The sequence below is a fragment of the Morone saxatilis genome, unplaced genomic scaffold (assembly GCF_004916995.1).
Source record: "Morone saxatilis isolate NCDOM2014 unplaced genomic scaffold, NCSU_SB_2.0 Contig18, whole genome shotgun sequence".
NCBI classification, from domain to species: Eukaryota; Metazoa; Chordata; class Actinopteri; family Moronidae; genus Morone; species Morone saxatilis.
In genome coordinates, this window is record NW_023339740.1 from 12,057,029 (window position 1) to 12,081,952 (window position 24,924).

Genomic DNA, 24,924 nt, shown 5'->3' on the forward strand with positions numbered 1-24,924 from the left:
ACAGTTCAAAGTTTTTACTTATCCTGTGAAATATCTCAACATAATGGATTGGCATCAAATTGTGTACAAACATTCATGGTTTCCAGAGAATGAACCTGCCAACTTTGGGAATCCCCTGACTTTTCCTCCAGCGCCACCATGAGGTTTACATTTCTGGCTCTGAGTGAAATGTCTGGATGTCCCTCTCAGGATGAATTGTAATAACCTTGATGATCTTCGACTCTTCATCTTTCCATCATCAGGTCAAAATTTTAGAAAAACGAATGATATTCCCACCAGTCTTAGCTAACTTTATGTTTATTTCTAATTATATAAAGATACAATTGTCACTAAAACTGTTTATGCTGCACAATCCTGTACAGTTCAATGTATTATAACTACACAGCAAACATTTCACTGTGCTACATGTTCTCCCGTACAGTATGAGAAGATCGAAAAGCAAAGTATAAAATGGAGCTCGGCATGTTTGTGTAACAAATCACGATGACAAGTGAGCCACATATTACTGGTCAGAACATGTCTCGTGTATGGAGGGTGTAAGGCTACAGTTTGTTTCTGGATGAAGAGTGTTGCATGTCAGGGCACAGGTCAAATGTTAGGGGGCCAATGGAAGCTCCAGATGGTACATTTCCACTTTTGGAAAAAGGTGGTGTCAAGAAGCAGCCCGAGTTCAAACATCAAACATGAAATATATTGACAGGGGGATGTATTTTGAGTTTGGGTTTGGGCAATGTAACGTGGGTGACGTGTCTGACCTGTCATGAATACGTGACTATAAAGACTCTCACACTGCAAGTCAAAAGCAACAAACACTGTAAATTGTTCTGATAAGAAATGCTTTTAGTTAGAACCAAAGGAACAGCTGCATTCATCTAAATTCTTCTGTACTCGTCTGCTGCTCCCATTACATCTGACTTAGGCAGCACGTTTGCCATTTTGTAACATAATGAACACCTCAATGCAAGCTAGCTTTCATATTGCCTCCTCCTCGTTTCTTCCCTTGTCCCTTTTTTTCCACCCTGTCTGCCAACACCAAAATCCAGATGACCGGAACGTGGTGTACAGTAGGATCGAGTGTCGAGCGCCTGAATGCAGTCGGTGCTGCAGTCTGCTGTGGTTGAGATAGGCACGGTGTCGTCTTCCCTTTGGTCGTCGATGTTGCCAACATTAACACCATGTGTGACAAACAACACAGACTCAGTGAAAAGGAGATGAAGGACTACTTTTGGTCACTTTTCATCACATCATTAATATGTAACAAACTGCAGCACAGTGAGTGCTGTGTTAAATAAAACCTAAGCTTGCACTGAACCGGGAAACGTTTTCTAGACTCATCTTAAAGGATAGCTCCGGTCAATAAATCCTACAAAAAGAACAATCAGTTGATCTTAATAACAAGTTTTTGACTATGTAGCCACATGCCTGTTATAGCTCATTCTATGTCTGCATGCTAACATGTTCACAATGACAATGTTAATATGCTGATGTTTAGCAGGTATAATGTTCAACACCGTAGTTCAGCGTGTTAGCATGCTAACATTTGCTAACTAACACTAAACACAAAGTGCAGCTGTGGCTGATGGGAATGTCTTTAGTTTTTCCGGTATTTCGTCATTAATCAAAGTAATGGACAAACAAGTAATAAATATTTTTTTTAACTGGTGATGGTGCTAGTTGAAAAGTCAGGGGATTGCCAAAGTTATTACTATTCATCCTGAGGGTGGGGCATGAATCTTTGTACCAAATATTATGGTTATCCATCCGACAGATGTTGAGACATTTCAGTTAAAACCACAAATGTCAACCTCATGGTGGCGCTAAAGGAAAAGTCAGGGGATCACCAAAGTCATTAGGATTAATCTGAATACCTTGAATGTTCCTACTACATTTATAAGCCACACTGTTGCACTGGGTGACATTTTCCTTCCTTTCTAACATACTGTGTGTACACTGCTGTGAATAGTGGCCAACAAATGTGTCATGTTTGACTAACATTTGCAAAAAACTACACTTCCCAGCTGTTAAAGGAAATTATTTAGTATATTTTGTAAGTATTAGTGACCTGTTTTTAAAGATTTACATCTTCAGTAGGAACAAATGGAGTATAGAGAAATCAGAAAGTGTTGAGAGACAAACTAACACATTGTTGATTTTGATCTTTTCATGGGATTTGTTGACAACAACAATATAGATATATCCTTTATATAACCTTTTACCATTTTTGTAAGCCATTGCTTCCAAAGGCAGAATATAAAATATACACCCTTTGAATTTCAGACCAGGATTCAAGTGATAAAATGAAACTCAAACATGTAGAGAAACTGGAATCTTCCTCAATGGAAACTAAAGGAAACTAAAGATATATGTGGAGAAAGCATAGAAATGTTACATGATCTACAGGAAATACAAAAAGACAGTTGTGTGTTTTCAAAAAGATTTAATATCAAACATTCTCTTTTAATACTCCCGCAATATTTTACGAAAACCCTGGCAGTATTTTCAAACTCCACACATGTCCCAAACAACACACATACAGTACGAGAAAGAAATATTTTTTCATACCGATTGAACACTGTCGGAAGTGCTCTTAGCTGCTCATCTTCTCATCACATTTCACTGTGATGCCTTAAGATATTTCATTCGCAAGTTCATTTTGAGATGAAAATAAAAAATAAACCTGAACATATAAAAAAAAACGACAGTTCAGAAGAATGCGGAAGACAGTGGAAGAGTTTACGTACACAGAATCAAGGTTCAACACATTGATAACAAACATGAAATGCCTGCTTATGCATGTGGATTTTCAAGCGTTTTTGGGGAAAAACAAATTGTAAAAAAGTGTACTGCAGCAAATTGTAGTCTTCTAATCTCGAGAGTGACGGCTCTACTGTAGTTATGAATTCCACTGCTTCAGGAACATCTGAACAGGATATAGTTCTTGAAGATCCTGAACAACCTGTCATCACTTGATGTGCTTCCTGTTTAGCAATGTGAATTGTGCAATCAAGTATATATATGCTCATTGTAAAACTGTACTGACACTCGCATCCCTCAGGCACTTCATAACAAAAGCTGACACAGACCTGAAATTGTATTCAACAATCACGAGTACGAAATGAATTCTGACGGTGAAACTGTAAGGGATTAGCTCAGTTTTGGTATTAATTGGGACTCACTGCATGTGATATTTGAAATGAAAATTCACTTAGTGTCAGCTTTGTAAAAGGCACTTTGCATTTTCATTCAGCAAGTCCATTTTTGTTCTTAAATACCCAAGAAACATGTTATTACAGGGACATGCGGTTGAAAAGGGACCCTGCCAGCATCAGCCTTCACAAGGTGTTGCAAAATGGTAGCACGAGAGTTATGGCAGAACATTTTGTTTAGTTTAAGGCAATAAGGTTTGTATCTGGTAGTATCAAAATGAGTGTAAACTTTGGTCCGAGACCTTCCACAGGAGCACGATTAGGACTAAAACTATCTTTTGTGATACAAAAAAATATTTCCCTTTTTAAAAATAGGACTCCACGTGGGATTCTGCCAGCCTTTCTGCTTAATAATCTACTACCTCAGCTTCTTAGTGGGATCAAAAAGCAACTTTAAAAATGTGCTTTTTAAGAGATTAGTGTGTTTCTTTTGTTTTTAGGAAAAACTGAGTATGTAACATTGAATTGCATCTACCCAAATATCCACGTCTTACTAGCTGCATACCAGGACAACATTCACACATCTAGCACAGCAATAAAGTCATTTTAGAAATGCACACAAAAATATATATAAACTGTGTCCTTAACTGTTAATACCATTTCAGCTCTGTCTATGAAAGGTTCATTGAACTGAAATAAATCTCACACAGGTACCATATTCAATTTTAAAACTTGAAGTTAGAAAAATAATGGTCTCTTGAACAATGTCAGTCATTTGTCAGCACACAAGTCAGTGTGAGTCCAAAGATAAAACCTCACATTAGGTGTTTTTTTGTTTTTTTTTACAAATAACACATTTGTGTTCATGTTTTTTCAGAACGGCAGAGTATCCATAAAGATTTTCTCCACTATTGGTGGAGGAGGGACCAGGTCCTCCAGTTTCAGGTAGAAGATGCGCTGTAGGCCCTGCGTGCAAAGAGTCCTCAGTTCGGGGAGTTTGCCCAGAAGACGAGAAAGATAGTTGGGCTGGGCCCGGCTCGGTTCTGAACCGTTCCCGCTCACGTGTTCCCTTAAACAAGTGATGAGGTGATTCTGAAAGTCCTCAACCCGTTTGGGCTCTTTGAGACCATGGCGATCTAGATGCAAAAGACATTCTCATGAGAAACACGGTCCTGAATATAAACATAAAATTCAAATGAAGTGAAATTCACTGTGAGGAAAAGCAAACAGAAGCTCTCACCGGTGATGATTACTAGTGTGGCCAGGCAGGCAAACAAGGAGATGTCTAAATTCATGCGGTGCAGGCTCTGGGAGAAATCCATGATGGAGTCAATCCAGTCACCAAAACTGCGAACGCACTGCAGTCGGTGGAGGACCACACCGTTACAGAAGATCAGCTTGTTCTTCTCTGGATTTGACCTGCACAGTTTCAAACCAAGAGTACAATCAGCATATTGAAAGGTGCACATTAATATAGTATATTAGTTAAAGAGTCATTTTGTTTTAACCGTAAAAGAAGCCAACCTGTATGCGAGTCGCAGAATGAAGAGCTCAACAAAGGCACATTCAAGGAGCAGCTCCTGGTCCTCTGCACAGAAATCTGTGAATCCAGGGATGGTTTCAGCCCAGTTTCTTATTACATCCAAAGAGCCGGTCAGCAGGTCATAAAACTGCTGGATATCTCCGGCATCCTCCTTTTCTTTCAGGTTGTCCACTGTCTCCTGGTACTGAGGAGGAAGAGGTGGGATGGGTCAGTGCTACTGAAAAGAACTGCAAATACCATTAATGCTTTCATTCTACATCCCATACTGAGGTAATTGTAACTGATCTGATCGGTTCAAAGGAGCTCTGGATATGCTGCACTGTCTTGAGAGTTACCTTAGAGTAGTCAAGCTTTCCGATGGTCGGGTTTGAGTCTAAATGAGCCCTCACAAGAGAAGCGATGATGTTGACACTGGGGGTCGTGGATGAAGCCTCGGCCAGAGTCTTGGGTTTGGAGGGCAGACGACCCCGGCGACCCTTGAGGCTGTCTGTGCGTACGACTAAAAAAGGGACAGAGAAGAGGAGAGAGGAACACTTAGAGACGTTTGTGACTCACATAGCCATCGCTGCACCCCGCAATTTAAAACACAACTGCTGTATCAGTTTCAGTTTCCCTTTTTCTGCAGTTGGCACTATAAGGCTCTGGTTACATATGTCTGTCATTCCTAGCTTTGGTTTCACTAGACTGTCATTACAAACCTCGGTTTCTGGTCATCATACATTAGTCACTGAAAGCTTTAAGAGAGTCTGACATTGCATTACCTTCTTTGACCATTCCCACTGCGAGACATTTCTGGAAACGGCAGAACTGGCAGCGGTTTCTCCTCCTCTTGTCCACTGGGCAGTCTTTATTGGCAAGGCAGACGTACTTTGCATTCTTCTGTACAGTTCGCTGTCAAACAGGGAAAGAAAATTACATTACTATATGTTTACAATGCTGCACATGTATAACAATGTAAATGACCGAAATGCACGATTAAATCTGCACACTATCTTATGTTAGATAAGCAACAGAATTATGATTTCTTTTTATTAATCCACTTGATTTGCATGTTCAAAAAGCTTCACTTGTTTTGCACCTGAATTTCTATAAACAAAAATACATATCAGTACTGGTATCAGCCAATAACCCTTGGTGCGTTACTGGTAAAAGCTCAATATGAATGTCTTATTTAATCAGAATAACATACTCTTTTTTTGGATTTCTGAGGAGGCTGAAACTTTTTTTAAACAAACACATAAAATAACACTTTTAATAAGGATCCCTTAAATTTTACAAGATATATCCTTAACGATACATTGTACAGTTAAACATAAACTTGTCAGTGGCCTTTTGAAAGGTTTCCAAACTACATCAAACATATCTTTTCCACAATTTCTCTATACTTACCAGCCGACATATACACTGATATGGTTATCTATGTGCAATAAGCTTTTATCAGCCGATATGTAACCACAACAATTTATCAGTAGAATAAACCTGCAAATTTCTTTTCAAATTACCTTGAAGAACCCTTTGCAGCCCTCACAGGTGCGGACTCCATAGTGCTGACAGGATGCATTGTCACCACAAACTGCACAGCGGCCCTCACTGGATCCTAGGTTGTGGGTTTTAGGAGATGTCATGGCCCCCTCCCCTATCCTGGGGCTTTCCAGGGGTCCTTGCTCCAGAGACATGGGGGGGCAATGAAGTGGAGACACATGCTGCTGAGGAGACAGGAAGAAAGGGTCATCCTGGCCTGGCTGGACATCCTGATGTTGCCCCAGGGGAGAGTGCTGCTCTGGTGTGGGGCTGAAGCTGAAAAAGGAAAGCTGCTGGGCCATGGGGCCCTTGTCAGCCACAGAGGATGTGGGGGCCGAGGGGAAGGGGCTGAAAGAGGAATCCCAGACAGGTGCAGACTGGGTTTGAAAGCCCGGTGTTGGAGGGGAAGCAGCGGCATAAACTGGGCTTCCATAGTAGTCAGAGCCACATGACGACAGTGTTTCATCAAGGCAACTTAGCGCAAAGGACCCTGGGTAACAGCCATACACCTGGAGATCATCCAGCTTGAAGGCTTGGCTCTGCATCTGAGGGCAGGGACTTTCAGCTACCGCGGCATGGCTGAATGAAACTGTAGAGGCGGGGGGAGAGGTGGTAATCTTGCAGGAATAAGCATCAAACTCCCCCATGTAGCCATTTCCCACCAAGGTGTTGATGCTGGGCAACGAAGATGTAGACAGCTGGTCCTTTTGGCCACTGATGTCCATCATCAGTTTGGCACTGAGGTCAGGATTCAAGAGCTCAGAGCTGAAGTAGGTGTCATGGGGCAGGGATGCATACTGAGTTTGTACACAGGGCATCTCTAGGACAGAAAACAGCAACAATTACTTTGGATGAAAATAAACCCCAATGTTTGTCCATTTAAGACATTTGTTTAAATTAAACATATGTCAGTAAAAATAAGCAAATGTCAAAAAAAAAATCTATGTATGTAAATGTAATGTACATTCAAACTGTAAACCTTTCAAAATATGGTGTATCCTTATTTTTTTCAAAATAAAAGCATGTTAAATTACTGGGGATAACTAGGGCTGATAAGGAATTGTTTATTTAAACATAAGTATGTGGTAAGTTAATGCATGCAATGAAGTTCATCCAAGTAAATTAGATATTGCTTGAAACATTTAGGTTAGCATTTTTTTAATCCTCCCTCTGTAACCATCCAAACAGTAGCCAAGAGTTTAAACAACATAGCTTCAGGCCAATCATTCCCCTTTAGAAAATGCGGATGGTGGTCCAGTGACGCAGTCAAATATTGTCAGATATTGTGTTACTGGCTGTTAAGGCTCTGAAAACCTCTTTCAGTCGAGGGCAACCCTCTTGCAGGGACTGAACCAGGGAGTGTTGCAGATTGTATTTCAGGGTGGGCTGAATGCCAGCTGAAATGAGAAAGGTGACAAAGCCTGTTCGTGTGTGTGCGTGAATGTGCCTGCTTGGCTGGGGGAATGGGCATGTATCCACAAGTGCATATGTCCTCACCCTGTGGGCTTTTCAATACAAAAGTGAAGCGCACGTCACAAGAACACCTGAGCATTCTTTAAAAGTTGTTAAAGTTACACCAACTTGTTAAACTGCTAAACTTATAATTACGCTTGAAATATGGGGAAACCACAATGTTCAACTGTCCAACATGTCTTATGTCTATAAATATACCCTACGACTCTGTACATGTTCTTGTAGTGTATAGCAATAATAACAGACCCATGCATAAAACAAACCAAAATCATGATAAAGTCATGGTTGAGAACATAGACCAGACAGTTGATAGAAACTACAGTACAGGAAAGTACTGTTGCACTAGTAGAACTATTACAGGAGTCACTTAATCAATCACTATTTGTAAAATATCCTAACTAATGACAATATGACAAAATATATGACAAAATGTTATTTATCATATAACAAGAAGTACTGTTTACATTCAGCTGCCAGGTTTATTTGGTACATTGAGCTTAAACTAATCTGCAGTGAACATTAGTTGTTCTGCTGGTATGGTGTTGTTTTGTTGTTTATAATCATTTCCAATGTTTGTTTATAATAATTTATAACATTTTGCCGTCTCAATTTATATCAATAAGGGAAGTCAGATCAAAACCCTTTTAAAATAGTTTCAACAAAAAATTGAACATTGCTGCCTTCATGTAGGTATGTGTTGCAGGGTTGTTGTATTAGGATGCATTAGTTTTAGCAAGGTGTACCTAACAAACTTGCAGCTGAGAATGTAGTTCTGACTGCTACCCATGAAGGGAGGCTGGGGCACATATGACATCTTTACACATTATTTTCCAGTAAACCATTCAATTACTGCTGTAGCCCAGAAGTCCAGTCAGACTTGTTCTATGAGCTTATTATGGTAGTTATAATGAAGCAGCAAGGCAAGCATAACAATCTAATATAATGTGCCCCCCTGAATAAATAAATAAATAAATAAATAAATAAATAAATAAATAAATAGTAATACATGCAAACAAACAGTCCACTTTGACTCACCTGGTTCATGTAAATATCCAGCTTTTCAGTTATTCCAAACGAATGAAACTGATGAATGTCACCTCTGCCAGCTGCTGTCAGCACACACACTCATTCAAACACACTCACACACACTCACTGGGTCAGACCGACGCAGGAGGCTCCATACACTGTTGTTTTATTTTGGTTGCGTCGACAAAAAGGCGGGTCAATGCCCAAAAATGGTGAACGGGGCGGTGGAACGTTCCGGGTTGCCGGCCAATCAGCGTCCGGTTCGACACAGACGTTCTTCCGTGTGACGCACGCACGGGATACGGGATTCCATTGACGCAAGAGGCTTTGGGGGGGCGTGCGTTCTAAATATAAACCTCCAACTACAGCGGCGCTCACGTGGGGCTATTACTAGAGGAAAATCCTAAAAATAGCCGTAGTTTGGAGGTGCAGTCGTTTTATGACTGGAAATGTAGACATTATAAACGTTTACAACAGGAAGGTGAGTTATCACGTGACATACCAGGAAACACCTGTATGGGGTTTTTTGTTGTTTTTTAGAGAATAGCTAGAAACTCAAACCCTCTGCCATCTCTCTGCCACTGACAGTATAAAGCTCAACCAAACTCTCAGAGCACAGGATACCATGAGAACACAGCAACACTTTGTGATTTTATTAAGGATTTTATACCTTAGCCTGTTCATAATTTACCCAATATTACAGTTTCTATTTCAAAAACAGCTGGATTTAAAAATGACCGGCATTAAACTTATTTTAACAACAGAACCAGGATGAAATGACATTTCACAATAATTAATAAAAACAATGGTTGTGTTATATAGTTTTTTCTGCTTTTATGCATATGATCATTTATTATTATTTTAATGTTTCATTATTTGTTTGATATCGAACACTTTGTACCTCCATAATTATTTAGCCTATATTTTTCACAAGTTATCTCAAAGTCCATTAATGGCTGTTTTAATCACTGTTTTACATTGTATATATACTCATTATTACTTGGTAATGATGTACCTAATTACTTTATGTTTTATTCTGTGTTTCTGTTTTACTGACGCACTACCAATTGCTCTGTGGAGATAATGAAGTGATTAATTGATGTGGATCCTTTGGACTTTTGACTCATCCTGACTTCTAAAATTCACAAGTAATACTAAATGATTGCATGTGATTCAGTTTAAGCAATTAACAATGAATTAGACAAGGTATCACTTTTTGAATGGTTGTGAAAATGAAGTTATGAAAGAGTTATGTTTGTCTTGTGTCTCTCTTAATCTTCATAATTAGTCCTCTGAGCACTGGAAGATAGATTCAATCTCCTTTATTTGGATTATTATTATTTATTTTATCCCTACAGGATATTACAATTAAAACAATTTACACATTGAATTCAAGAGGTGTGAAATCACGAACCATTTCACATCGTTATGTCATCACCAGGCAATTTGCACTATAGATGTCAAGGCAACAGCTGCAGGTGTCAGCATCAGTTTAAGCATCATCCAATACCCCTGGTGTCATAACTACTCTACAACAACCAGAAAAACCAACACACTCAAAACCTCTCCAGGGATCTCTAGATGTGATCCGGTTTCTTTTTTTTACAAAAGAAAGTGAGAGGCATCATCCAGGGCAAGAAACAGCTGAGATTCTCTCCGAAGAGGGAAGAAGCAGCAGCTAATGTGACTGCCCACACCGGCCTGCAGTTAATGGAGGTAATTACAGGGGTGAGAGCATGATGCCGTGTTGTGTACAGCATGATTATAAAATAACAGACCAGGCTGGATGTGTATATTCATGTAGTCTTATATCTTTCATTCAGTGTCACACACACACACACACACACACACACACACACACACACACACACACACTGGCATTTAGTACACACACACGTATAAATACACAGCCAAAGGAGCACACACATACTGTTACAACATTGCACGTGTCAATTAAGCACATCTGCCATGTTTTTGTAATTTGGACATTTTTATAGTAATAAACAGTCATAGTGTAAGAAGTAATTTTCACCTCAGCATTCAGAAATGATTAAATACCTCATAAAACCACTAATACCAACTGGTAAGGTTATAGTGCTATAGTTGTGTAGCAGTGGTGCAAAGTAACTATTTACTCAAGTACTGTACTTAGGTACAATTTTGAGATACTTGGATTTTTTGGAGTATTTCCATTTAATTCTTCTACTGTGTTACATTTCAATGGTTACTTTTTACTCCACTACATTTATTTGACAGCTTTAGTTACAAGATACCTTTAAAATTCTGATTATTAATACAAAATATAAAAAAAAACGAATAAATGATGATGTTGTACTGTAGATTAAGCTACCTAGCAGTATATAGAGTAAATAAAACTAGCCCCACCTTTGGCTGCAACATTAAAATAATGTTTACACATTAATGTACCAATTATTATAATCCACTAATAGATATACAGACATATGTATGTAAATATCTAAACAAGTAAATGTGTATGTAAAATAAATTTATATACAGTATGTCACCATATTTTAGCTCCAGCAGAACCTTTCACATGAAAAAGGACTCAATGACTTTATGAGAATTTAACTTGTAAAACGAGCTCTAAAGAGGTCTAAAAATAAATAACCCAAGCAAAGTTTTAAAACATCTGATCCAGACAAGGCAAATGACACTCACCAGAATGAGGCCAGTCTTACTGGAGTCCAGCTAGATCTAAAATCTAAATATAAAATTATTCCACTTGTTTTTTTAAGATTTGCATTTTGATTTTCATTTGCAGTGAATGAATATGAAAATATATTTGTTTAATATTTCTTTTCCACCATCATCCCCAACCCTCAGTGCCACTCTTTATGTCTGATACCTCCTTCCAAGAGAGCACACACACACACACACACACACACACACACACAACTAAACATTTGCTGTTGCCACTTCTGGATTAGTCCTCCTGCTCCCTCCCACACTGGTGCAAAGCCTGCCTCACTGTATGTTGTCATGCTTTGGTATTAAGGAGATTTAAGCAACTTAGATTTAGGAGAAGTGTGTTTAGTATATATAAGTGTAGTATACACACAACACTTTAAATAAATGCCTATGTCATATAAGCCTTGTTAAATGCTGATAAACATCCTTTATTTCAGATAAGCATGGGTGTACACTTTGTTATACAGCAGATGTTTTCACAGACAAATTTGTTAGTTGTAAGCTGTGTAAGTCGTGTGTTATTAAGATATAATCGGTAATATATTTGATCATGTAAACTTTCAAGTGTGCTGCCATTTAAGATTTAGCCAGATTACCAGGTAATTAATCTGTAGACAGTTCAGTAAATATTGTCAATGTGATCATCATGAGTATACAATATTGTCAAGACACACACGCAAAGGACAACTACACAATTCAACATTAAGACAAGATAATAAATTAACATACGAGCTGTTATAATTGTATATAAGTACACTGAAAATGCAACACAAGACTCCTGAAAGCCAAAGACACATAATTTACATCACTGAAACAAACTCTTACAACCATGGCATTTTCCCCAACATTTCTCACAAAATAGATTATTTTGGTAAACTAACATAATCAGTAATATTACATTACATTTTTCTAGGTTTTAGTGTATTTTGTTTTTAAGAAGCCTAATCAATGGGAGAATCTTTTTGCAGAGACATAAACTGTCAGCAAAGTTGTTGACGTGACGTTTTTTTATACTAAACTTGGTAAATGTGGGAAAGCCCCTCTGCCCAGCACTTTCATTTATAACTGTAGAGCAAATCTTAAAAAAAAAAACACATTCAGTCACATTCAATTAAGTGTTTCTCACATTATTTCTTCAGCCTATTTAAGAAACAGTAAAAAACACTGAAATAAATAACATTTTCTTTCAGACGGATGAACACGGACAGTAAAGACACGAGAACAGACAGGTAGGAAAGTGTTGAGGTGAGCTGCTGTGAGCTTCTGAAGGCTGAACAAAGCCAGTTCATCACCAGCTGCATTAGGAAGTACAAATGAAATTCAACAAGACTTTAATTTGATCAACCACAAGAAAAAGCTATCACGACATAAAATAAGCTGATATATTCCTACTGTAGATACATGTTCTGCTCTTTTATTTACAAAAAGGAAACAAATGGCTGTATCTTGTTGAAGTTGGCACACAATAGCAGCGATCTGACTAGAATAGTGATATTTTGCAGTTGTCTACAGTGTCTGTGTTTATGTAATTCAAAATTATACCAGTGATTAAGCACAAAAGACATACACAATAATACTTAATAATAAAAACACACAGTTACACACTCAGCGACGGACATTCTCTTTTAAATACTCATCCTGCATCATTTCCCCGATAATACCGGCGGTCCGTGGCGACCCTCAGCAGGATTGAGGATTCAGTGCAACCATTAATTTACTTGAGGTGAAAAAAGCCGGATGGTTTTGTGGGTGCAGCCATCAGCATGTTGGCTTGGTTCTTGTGAGTTATGTGGATCTATAATATATTTAAAAAAGACAAAATTTTGGTGAATGACAATTTTATTATTTTTTGTTCATATCTGTTCAGTATAATTTTCAAACTACACAAGAAACTTTGATAAGTCCTTCAAAATTGTATGATAAAACAAATATAGTGCCCCTGCTATAGTTAAATTTAGATTGTTCCCTTTATCCTAAACACTTTGTGTTTATTCTCCCACTGGCCCAGCTCCAATATCCGCCCTCTGCATAATCAGTGACTATGAGAGACATTTTGTCTACCTTAAACGTATGAATGAATTTAATGAAGTTACATTGAGTTGAATCTAATATGACTGGGTCTTGGCTGTGGGTTAATAACACTTACAGTACATGGAGGCTGCATCCAGGGCTCCCCATCGATTTGCATGGGCAGAGCTTTGATTGTCCTGTACACAGGAAGGAGAGAAAGTGAGATTATATTGTCCTATGTATATATTGTACTATTTATATTCTATGTGAATAATGTGTGTCTGTTTACACCAGACTGCATAGAGGGGGATAAACTGCCATGAACACATAACAATGTAATGCAATCCAAAAACAACAGCCGCATACAACCTTATGTTTAATTTTAGCAAATACTGTTAGTGTTGTTGTTGCATGCAGCTGTCTTATATTGTCAGGTGTTATTCTTGTCATCCACCTGTAGGTAAAAGTACACAACCTGATGGTAATTTGGGAAGTCTGTGCCAGTCTGTGCCCGGCACTCTTCAGTCCTGTGTAGATCTGTCCCATTTCTATGGCTCCTTCCAGTCCGACCACCTCCAAACGCTTATCACTCATATCTGCAGAGTGACAACAACACATCAAGTTCAAAGAGTATGTAAAAGATTAAATCAGTCTACAAACAAACAGGTTGATGGCATTCACATCCAAGAATGTAGGGAGGACTTATTGACAATATTTGGACACTGAAAGTGAGTTTAATTTAGGAGAATAGAGAAATGTAAAATCGTGCACCTTGTGAGATTGTTTTCAGCAGTTCTGGGTCAGTGATGACTTCACTGGGCTCCACCTCTGGCACACTGTCAGGCTTCTTGGACTCGCCCCAGAGGTTGGAGCCTCCATGCATGCTGGGTATGTTGAGGACAGCTATGCCCTCCAGAGACATGCTGCTTAGGTTCACAGGTCTCCCACAGCACTGATAGAAGCAAAACAAAAGATTGTTTTCTGTATACACAACTGAACTAAAGGCAAAATAAAATACAAATTATTAGTTTTGGTAACAGAAATCCTTACCTCAATCGTGAGACACTCCTTCAGCTTCTTACACGAGGCAGAGATGGTCTCAGAAGTGGCAAATTCAAAATACCAAAGTTTGTTCTTCATTCTTAAAAACAGCAAGAACTTTACTGATTAAAAGAAATCTCTGTTACAATAGAAAACACTCTTTGTTCATACAGTTAATGTGAATACTCACCTACTGTTGAACCTCTGGGGGTGTTTCTCTCTCATGGAGTGGAAACGATGAGCAATAGAAGCATCCTGCTCACACGGACACAAATGCAATCATATCAACTCATATTTTAGGCACTGTATTCACATTTCTGTGTGAAAATAACAATAAAAGTATTTTGTGTTTAGTTAAAGAACTCACTAAATAATCTTGTGTGATGTTATTATTCCTCCCTGCTGAGGTAGTGACTCACCACTCCAATAGAGAAGTAGTTGTTGATGATCTCGTAGGGTACAGGGTCTCCTGCCTCCTGGGGGTCGTCAGGTATCACCCGGATGCTCCAGCGGTCCATGGAAACCAATTCGCCGGCTTCAATCTCCTTCAGGATCTCTCTCAAGTCTGTCCCCTCGTAGCCTTTTGTAGGATTACAAAAGAAGCAAAAAATGTCAATGTGCCAATGCTGATACCTCAGTGATGGTTTAGAGTTAATGTGTTGCTGGTTTTACCTCCTCCCCAGCGTAGACAGCGAGCCAGGTCATTCCCGGTGCCCAGAGGCAAGACAGCTACTGGAGGACGCACCTGAAGGCCTTCTTTGTCTAAAATCACAGGTACGTTTCTTCAGCCTTACAGATGATGACCCTAATTATCTGTCTAAAACCCAAAGGGACCTACAGTACCTATAGCATCTAGGAGCCATCCAACGGTGCCGTCTCCTCCGCACACCAAGATCCTGTACTCACGCAGATTGCGGAAGAAGTGCAGTCTAAAGAAACAAACATTAACATGAAGCAACTGAAACAAAGTCCAACTGTAAGTCTCATAGTGGGGAAAGTGTGCTGTACCCTGGAGCGGGACCTCCGTTGGACAGGTTGTACACTTGACGTGGGTTCAGCAGGTGCTGAAACTTCCTGAGCACTCTGTGGAAAACACGGAGACACAACACAGACTGTTCAAGGCGTTCCGGGAGAAGGAAGTGAGAGGGACATTATTCATATTCTAGAAATGAATAAATAGGGGTAAAAGAAAGTTTACAGTAGGAGAATCAGGTTAAACTATCAATAATATATTATAACTATAAACTGCAGATAGTATAGTATACTAATACATGTACTGCACAATATCAACATATCTATAAGAGTGCAAAAACTCTTGAAAATGATTGTTATTCAGCAATACTTTACATGAAGGTTGAGTATTGATAACTGATCATTACATTAAACACATCAAGACTTTGAGCTGCTTACCGTTCACCCTGCTTTCCTCCACTTTTGGGGTTTACAAACACCAGCAGAGGGTGGGTGTCTGGAATTGGAACAATCTGAAGGAAAATACAGAACAGATTAAGATCCGATGGATTATGTAATTTATCTGAAAAACACACAGTTATGTTAGGACATATGGACACATGCTGTGAGGATATAGCCTCGGTTTGTGCATCACCACCATGCACCACGACTTCCACACCACAGACCCAGGTTTGTGTCCTGTCTCGCACTAAAAAGCTTCACGTTCTTTAATATTTAAACATTATATTATTATATTGTTGATATTTTTAGGTTTTAGTGAATGTCACATTTTAAAAGGAAACAGATTGTGCAGCAGGAGCAAGTTTGGTACTTATTCTCAGCCATGAAAACTTGTGGAACAAATCGAAACCAACATAGCTTTAGGCTCCTGGCAGCTGCTGCTCTATGAAGGAGGTAACAACCACTTTTCAAACTTACAGGAAGTGAGTGTCTGGTACTTTAAACTTAAATACTGGATCAGTGGGCTTGTCCATGCAGAAGCAGACATAACCATTACAGATGTATTTGTCCATAACTTTATCCAACACACTGAAGTGAACCAAACAGACTACAAACACACTGGTACAGTCCTTTTAAACATGAGAATCTTAAAAAAAAAAAAAAAAAACAGCATGACGGATGACTAAAATTGGACATTCTCCCAAAAGCAATGATATGCAGATGGTAGTTGGAGCAGACAACTTGAAAGAGACCTCACAGAGAAAACACATGGGTGTACAGTTGGAAAAGGAATAAAAGTGTGTAGGAAGATTTGATAACAGCAGACCTGCAGGATGTGGCCATCAGGAGTGACATTTAACAAGCTGGTGTCCTCCTCCTGCAGGAAACAACAGACAATTAACCAACAAACAGACAATTAACTAACAATAATCCTAGGATCTCAAATTGGCTGAGGACAAATTTATGGTTTGGTGGGTTTTTTTTACCTTTGAGACGGCATATATGGCCCACGGAGGCAGAATATGATCTCTCAGTGGCCCACATTCACAGGTCGATAAGCCAGAGAAAAGACACTCATCATGACGCTGAAAGAGACACAAGACTTAGTGAACATCCTCTAAGATCCATCTCTAATTCATTCATTAATGTCCCCACAAACATACACAGCACTCACCATCTCCTGGCACCACACACAGCGCCTCCCCACTAGAGTTTTGATCTTCTTGTGGCAGACCTGACACTTGGTGGAGTTACAGTCAGCTCTGATCCAGTCGTGAGCCGCCACCTGAGACAAAGAGGAGCAGAAACAGACAGGTTAAAGAACAGGTGTAATTATATTAAGATCTGAATAGGTTGTTTTTTTTTATAGTCGATTAAAGTGATCACAGGTCCACGACTCTCATAATGTCTAGACAAGTCTTAAGATCTTATCCAACTTCAGCTCCAGGAACAATTCTCATGTTCACTACAGTGGTGCCAAACGACAAGCCAAAGCTAAATTACTTCAGGAAAAATGTTGTTATAGTTGCCTTTAAAAGAATCAGCACACACCACACCCTCCCAGATTTATGACTTTTTTGATAACTATTGACAGGCAGACATGCAGTCATCAGATCAAATATCCCTACAGCCCACTGGCACTTCAAACCTCCCAGAGCAGCGGAGGAAATTTGGCCAATTCACTGTTGTGAATCCAGTAAAGATGTGTGTAAATCAGCGAGCTGTGGCTGTGACACTGCGCTCAAAAAAGACAGCGAACAGATCATTGTCTACGCTTGTGCAAAATCAGGACATTGAACAGATGTACAGAGCAGACTGTGCCGGCTGTAATCCGCACTTAAAAAAACACTGATGGGTTTCACTTATTACTGACTAATGCACTGTAATGTTCCATGTTGTTAATGTGTATACTGTTGCTGCCATTTGGTCAGTCAAAAGAAACCTGACATGGAAATATTCATGACAAATATCAGCCTTCACTTCATCCTTGACCTTGACATTTTTTAACCACAACAAAATGATTCAAGATCCACCTCCTAGTTTTTTTTCCACAGATTTGGTTTGAATGTGACAAAAACTTAAAAGGATACGTCTGCTGACATTCTTTATTGTTCCTGTTGTCACCAAATCTCATGAAAATACCAAACCTAACATGAATTGATCACTATAGTCACAGAGCTCATTGTTGTCTTAAACTAAAGCACATCAGTCAAGTCCACATGTTCCTTCATAACCATTTACATGCACACTGCAGGTTATTTTAAGTCAGTCCCACATACACTGTCCTGCTGCTCCGTATTTATAGCAGTAACTGTATATATGGTTTAATTCATTTGTTGTGCTACTTACACAAACCTCCTTTTTAGATTTGACAAAGGTGCGAGCACAGGGTTCAGGATTCTTGTTGGCACACTGACTATGGACGGTGTACTTGCAACCTGAAGAAGAAATACAAATGTTACAGAGGTGAATGAGTTCAAGACAAAGCTTTCCACCGCTAATATGTATATCATTTTATAGCAAAATCTATGTATTTCTATTCATAGAAAAATGCAGGGATAAATAATAGACAGAAAAAGTGAACTAAAAATGGCGTGAAGAGACTCCTCCACTTCATTAGTGTATGAGGTGCGTGTCTGCCCCCTGATGGCGGCTGTGAGCTCTTACAGGTGCAGCAGAGTCCCTGCTTCCCGAGGCCGAGCAGCATGCTCTGACACACGCTACAGTAGGTCGGCTTGTTAAAGTGTTTCATCCTCCAAATATGCTGCCCGTCCCTCTCAGTCATCTGTATGTGAGTGGAGGACACAAAGATGTTTAAAAGGACAGACACAGTTGACTGAAAACGGAGCACTAGAAGCTGTGCTGTGTCCACTTAAGGTTGGTTTTATGTTGTAGGAAAATGTAAGTGTCGTATGTAATGCTTGTTCTGTCACCTTCAGTCCGAGCAGAACAAGTAAAGGCACGTTGTTCATGCCTCCCTTCACCCATTCCTCCAGAGTGACAGTCCCACTGTCATCCACATCGATCGCTGTCATCATGTCTTTAAGCACCTGTCCAATTACAGAAACATCTGCTCATTATTTATCATCTAACTGCCGCATACCAAACGTCTTCTCTCTTTCTGATGTCAAACAAACTCTTACTTTAACCCTCATGCAGACTTTATTTTTAAGGGCAAATTATTTCATGCTAGAATAAAAGGAAAATCCTACTGTATAAGCTTTAAAAAAAAAAGAAAAAGACATCAAGGAGAGACTCATACTGGTCTGAGTTCGGTCACATCCCAGCCGAGGTAATTAGCAGCCCGCATCATCTGGGTGATTATACGATCCACCTCCTGATGGAGAGACAGCAAGGTTTACATTCATAGTGTAACTATATCCATGATAATCAATGAGCAAAATACTGTAACCTGTGATAATCTTGGTGTGCGCTGTACATCATGCACCAGTATACAACCTGCATGTTACTAAAAACTCACAGAGCTGTCCAGGAGTCCGTTTCCGTCTTTATCGTAAAGTTTGAAAGTAACTAGAAACAGAAAATATGTCAGTCAGTGATCCAATCATCATCAGAGCTTCCTTACATCAATCTATTAATAATCAATCAGTGGTCAGTGTACATTAAATGCACAATAATAAACATGTCACAAAATGTAGATGAAACCAACATTCAAGCTTCTCCCGTGGCTGTCCTTCCTCCAGCACTGAGAAGTAACAGGACACATCACGAAGAAAGACCCCACCTGAAAGATACGGACAGAAACGTTTAGTTCTGCAGAATGAAAGCAAATATTTGATCTGAGTTTGGTTACTGGAACAGGTGCACTAATCTCCAAATCTTCGCCTACGGTTACATTCCTGTGACGCAGCACCACAAGATAAAAAAAACAAACAGGTGGGCGTTGGACAAAGAATCCAGCAGGAAATACTCTTTGTAGCATTCTTTCTTTCTATGATTATTTTCTGTGGGGCATTCCCAACCACACACAGATAACTGTAGGGCTCAGAGATTTCCTCTAAATACCTGCTCCATGTTGTTACGCAAAAGAGGTTTAAACTTTTAAAAATAATTTACCTCCTTTGGGCAGAAGGCTCTTTGTAGATACATCCTGCTCAACGTGTTGAAAATAGCGAAAAAGGCGTTGGCAGAAATCTGCGGGGAACTCGTCCACTTCTAGGTAGGTCTTGAGAAAGAGACAGAAGCCCACGGCATCGACGCGCTGTGGAAAGAAATCAAACATCAGAAGACTCAGGGTCAAAACAACAATGCTTTAATTGTGGCGGGACTGTAATTTCCTTATTATTTTGTAGTAAGTTTACTGGAAAACGATATAATTTGGAACTAAATACAGGAAAAAAGGTGTGAATTAGTTCACTTCCAAATAATGACTCCCATTTGAGCACAGATAAGGACAGAACTGAATAAAGTTTCCAATATCAAATGTTGTTTCATTGTCCGGACTTACCTCTCCAAAGCTGTGCTGGCCCAGCCGACCCCCTGGGTGAAACTCCTTAATCACATCTTTCACACGCAAACTGCTGTCTGCAAAGAGGACATTGGAGAGGAGGAAAAAGTGAATACACAAGAAAAAGATATGAATCTGTCTGTTCTGAACATGAATGGTGAAAAAGTTCTACAGTAAACACTGAGAACAGAGAAGTTAACTGCATGGAAACGACAGTGAGACCATCACTAACTGTGGACTTTGGCGTACAGTGTGTACATTAGATGTCTCCCCTGTTGTCAGAGGCAACACACGGTGCTTTTCTCAGGTCCAGAGAGGAACAGGTGTAATTATCCACTCATCCATTATCCAACAGTGCAAATACCCCTACAACCCCCCCACCGGAGACTCTAAAAGCCTACACACCCATTTCATTTTGTTCAAAGCCTCTGAGTGAACAGCACAATATTAGAATATTTTTAGCCCGTACCACTTTTAGTTTCCTGTCAACAGGTCTATCAAATTCTGTATAAGCTCAAACCCCGGTGCAAACGCATGCACTTACATTTAGAAGTTGTTTGTGTTTTTGTGTTGATGCTGAACGATCCTCCAGAGGAACATTACAGAGTGTTATCTTGTTGGTTTGATGGGGGGTTATTATGAGGAATTTCCTCTTTCCTGATTTAACATTTACTTTAACGATGTCGATGTCTGATGCTTAGTGACTTTCACATTTTGTGAAAAGTGATTGATTTCCCGAAGGAGAGGTGGAAACACATTAGTCAGTGATCCATCAGGTATAAGAAAAGTTTGCACACTCAGATCAATCAGGATGCACTCTGATATTTCACTTCTATATATTTAGCCTGTGCTGAACATATAAACTGAAATATATAGTGTTTATACATTATATATATATATAGTATAGTCACATAGAGAGCATTCTGATTGATTTAACTGTTTGAACTTGTCTTCTTCTGTATCTAGTTGTCTTTGTTCTTTCCTCTAACTTCAATCAGTGATCCAACCATTGTCTGTTGACTTTCTCACAGCTTCACAATCTTTATTGTTCCAAATCATCAGTACTGGAAGAAGTATTCAGTAATAATAGCACAGAGTAAGCATAGTAAAGTAGTACTTAAAGAATCAAAAGTAAAAGATCTCTATCTGTTATGCATACAAACAGCCCCTGTGATTGTTATATATTGCAGTACATTATTTATTATAACTATTGTTACTGATGCATTCATGTGGAAGTAGTATTCTACTGTTGCAGCTGATCTAGCTGGAACTAATTTTAATTACATTAAATACAGATGGGTGCTTTAATCTGTAACAATGTGTCACATTTTACAAGCCGATTATACGTTTTGTATTAAATATATTACTCAGAAATACTAGTAGGTGTCAGGTAAATGTAATGGAGTAGAAGTTAGTAATTTAAGTAAAGTACAAATACCTTAAAATTGTATTTAAGTAGAGAAGTTGAGTTTATGTACTTAGCATCATTCAAATAAAAATCATAAGTGGATATGAAGACAAATATACGGACTCTATTGATTTAAAGGACAGACCGTTCCACATGAATCCACCTCTTCAGCAATTATGTTGTACATGCAGTAATATTAATAATAACTGATGCTTAATAATGTGAAGTAGGAAGGGGAGACTTACATTCCATGTAATGCTGCAGCTGGATAAAATCCACAGGAGTCAGAGACCCTTCTGTATCATCAGACGAGGCCATGCCGATCAGCTGAATGAGCAAAGAGAAAACAATGAAGAACAACCCCGGGATGAACCTACAGAGCGGTTGCAGAAACAAGGAGGTAACCCTATCAGGTTTAGGCCATCCATAGTTGTGGTTGTGACTCACATTAACTGGTTTGCCTCCATTTCTTGGATTGCACATAGGGCTTTGAGAAAGACTGCTCTCCCAATCAAACAATGTGTCTGGTTATGATATTCAGACAGTCTGAGGAATCCCAGGAATCACCAGTTAAAATTAGGTCTAATATACCACGTTGGGTGAGTTCAGGACATATTTATCAAGCAGATCTTAGTTTAGAAATGTGGAAAGGGCTTAAAGGTTTGCAACAAGATCTGATAGGATTAATTTGCTAACTTTAAGTAAAAGTGTTTTGGACAGTTACCTGTCAGCAGAAGAAAATAAAAAGACAATTTAACACCAATAATATGTATGTATGTGTGCAGCTTTATTCTCTGTATAAGTCTCCTATCTAAAAACAAATCAGCAACAAATTGATCAGCAACATACAGCACAACCAAAACAAATCAGAAATAATCAATTAAGACCAGGTTATTAAAAGGATGAATCCATCAGACAGGATTATAAACTGAAGTCAGGGTTCCTGACCGACTGACAGGCACAACTTCTTCATTTATTCTGCTCTGTTAGAGCCGCACAGGTGTTCAGACATCCACACAGGACGAAGACTGAACCACTGAGGCTCCTTACCTCTCTCTCTCTCTCTCTCTCCCTCCCTCTCTCTCTCTCCCTCTCTCTCTCTCTCCTCACCTGTCTCTCTCCTCAGACTCCCGCAGAGGTAAATAAAACGCTGTCCCGGACACGGAGCTCCACGACGCGGAACTTTGATATGTTGGTTGACAGCAGCTGGTGCTTGTGGGTAGAAGTGTGCCTCGGTATTAGCGGATATAGAGGATTAAGAATGGGTGGAGGAGGAGCTCTCAGCCACATAATTACAGTTAGTGGCACCGCCTCGCGCGTGCACGCCCACTCACACACACGCCACAGGCACGCGCACTTGTTTGATTTATTGCACCCTCCCGACAGGTCAAACCATTTCCTAAACACTGCGGCTTTAAGCCCTAAAATCAGAATGAAGCTCTCCGGCTCCCAGCGTTAACACGGTGAATGAACGGATGTAAATGAATGAAACTTTCAGAGGTTGAGGATCTGAAAAGTGCTTCATGTGGACGGACTGTCTCTGGGACCGAAAAGCTCTCCACGGGGGCCTTAAAGTTCAAAATAAACTGATTTTTGTCAACTTATTTAATTTTGCATTTTGACAAGAGACTGTAAAATGTGAGTTCTCAAGGTGTTATCTGAGGACATGTCATGTTGTAGCTTCCTGAATAGGCTTAGAGAGGGACATCAAATCAAACTGTGAGCTTATTTTGTTTCATAAGGGAGGCTGGGGTCCATAAAACATAGTTAAAAATAGATAAGGTATGCTGAGGCAGTGATTAATGCATCTAAATCTAATCTAAGTGCACTGAAGATAAAGCCAAAACAAACTGGAAGTGGAGGACCAGTTGGCAGGTCAAAGGTTGCTCTGGTGAGGCTGGAGGTGACTCCTACTAAGTAATTACAGGTTTTAATAAGCAGAAAGCCAAGTGTTGAACGCTCTGAATACCTGTGTTCAACCAAACAAATAATAGAACATATATAGAGGCCAACCTGTGAGGGCAGGGAAAGGAGGACAAACATGAACATAAAGGAACATTAGAGCATATTTGAAGCAATATGGTCATGGCACGACAATTTATTGTGGACAAAGAAAAGAAGAAATGGTCATACAAGTACATGTGAAGGGCCTCACAATGGATAAAAAGAAATCCCTTATAATATATTGATTTGCAATTCATTTTGTAAATAATAATTGCCTATATATATATTGCATATATTGAACAAGTGTATGTATATTAATAGTTTTTCCATCACTGTCTAGAAACCACATATGAAATATGTCATTTTCTCACACATGAAATGCTGTTTTACATATATTATTGTGATGATTGTAGGATTTTTTTTCCACATGGGATGTCCTACATTTGACATGGGAATCAGGAAATCCGTTGTATTACATCATATACATGTATCTCATATTAAACATGATTAATATATAGGTTTAAAAAATATATACAAAACAAACCAGTCATTTTGCATACTGGGTAACACAGGACACCTGAGGTTATATGGAGGAAGGCAAGCACAGGCCCAGCATGCACCTGGGTGGGCTGATGTTTTTTGTTGTTTTTTACCAGAGCAGGAGTTGTTCTTTTGTTTACTTGCTTGTTTTGGAGAAAAATAAACCTTATGAAATACACAAAGTTTGAATGGACAATTGTCTTCTTTTGCCTGCGTACATTACAGGCCCATAGTGCACCAGTGACCCGTTTAAATAAGTTTGATTTAAGTTTGATTCGATTTTTTGACCAATGGTCACTGGGTTTTACACAAAAAAGTTACATGTCCTTGTTAAATCATGCTCGTATGCATGTACACGTCTCAGATTTAATGAGAAGAACAATTTGAACTTTTACACACTTATACAATTGCTGTGGATGAAATCACAACAACTGCTGAGCTTGCAGGTGAAAAGATCTGTCTCCATGAGAACTGAGCACACTCCATTTGCTGCATGACAGAAAAAGCTAGTAAGGGGCCTCGCACTGTAATTGTCTTGTCAAGCTGTTTCCAACGTCAAGACTGAAGTTTAAGGCTTAAACAAGTCATATTTTGTAAAACAGATAATCACAGTACCCTATATTAGCTGTATTGTAACATATTGTGGGCTATCTGGAGTCAATTTATGCATCCGTGTCTGTAT

The 24,924-nt window shown here is 39.2% G+C and overlaps 2 protein-coding genes across 2 annotated transcripts; both read right to left on the bottom strand.

Annotated features, from left to right (window-relative positions):
* Window positions 1–2,420: 2,420 nt before the first annotated feature.
* Window positions 2,421–8,861, bottom strand: LOC118328631 (probable nuclear hormone receptor HR38). Its single transcript, XM_035662468.1, has 7 exons — window positions 8,719–8,861; window positions 6,192–7,028; window positions 5,451–5,580; window positions 5,025–5,188; window positions 4,671–4,873; window positions 4,387–4,565; window positions 2,421–4,282 (listed from the first exon to the last, which is right to left on the bottom strand). The coding sequence occupies exons 1-7, from the start codon at window positions 8,725–8,727 to the stop codon at window positions 4,020–4,022; spliced, it is 1,785 nt and encodes a 594-aa protein (XP_035518361.1). The 5' UTR covers window positions 8,728–8,861; the 3' UTR covers window positions 2,421–4,019.
* Window positions 8,862–11,667: 2,806 nt separating this feature from the next.
* dgkab (diacylglycerol kinase, alpha b) lies at window positions 11,668–23,021 on the bottom strand. The gene is made up of 24 exons (XM_035662463.1): window positions 22,869–23,021; window positions 22,004–22,085; window positions 20,351–20,427; window positions 19,960–20,104; window positions 19,553–19,627; window positions 19,364–19,413; window positions 19,145–19,219; window positions 18,816–18,932; window positions 18,550–18,667; window positions 18,232–18,320; window positions 17,057–17,167; window positions 16,869–16,967; window positions 16,709–16,759; window positions 15,880–15,953; window positions 15,478–15,552; window positions 15,313–15,398; window positions 15,142–15,231; window positions 14,889–15,049; window positions 14,660–14,724; window positions 14,479–14,569; window positions 14,200–14,380; window positions 13,904–14,024; window positions 13,565–13,625; window positions 11,668–13,213 (listed from the first exon to the last, which is right to left on the bottom strand). The coding sequence occupies exons 2-24, from the start codon at window positions 22,074–22,076 to the stop codon at window positions 13,133–13,135; spliced, it is 2,166 nt and encodes a 721-aa protein (XP_035518356.1). The 5' UTR covers window positions 22,077–22,085; window positions 22,869–23,021; the 3' UTR covers window positions 11,668–13,132.
* Between the last annotated feature and the right edge of the window lie 1,903 nt (window positions 23,022–24,924).

Coding starts and splice junctions, on each gene's coding strand:
- LOC118328631 (XM_035662468.1), bottom strand. Junction 5,189..5,450: donor AGTGGGAATGGTCAAAGAAG/GTAATGCAATGT, acceptor TCCCTTTTTTAG/TCGTACGCACAGACAGCCTC. Junction 4,566..4,670: donor ATTCTGCGACTCGCATACAG/GTTGGCTTCTTT, acceptor GAAACTGTGCAG/GTCAAATCCAGAGAAGAACA.
- dgkab (XM_035662463.1), bottom strand. CDS start 22,076: ATGGCCTCGTCTGATGATACAGAAGGGTCTCTGACTCCTGTGGATTTT. Junction 17,168..18,231: donor AATCTAAAAAGGAGGTTTGT/GTAAGTAGCACA, acceptor TCTTTGTCTCAG/GTGGCGGCTCACGACTGGAT. Junction 15,553..15,879: donor GGAGGAAAGCAGGGTGAACG/GTAAGCAGCTCA, acceptor TGTTTTCCACAG/AGTGCTCAGGAAGTTTCAGC.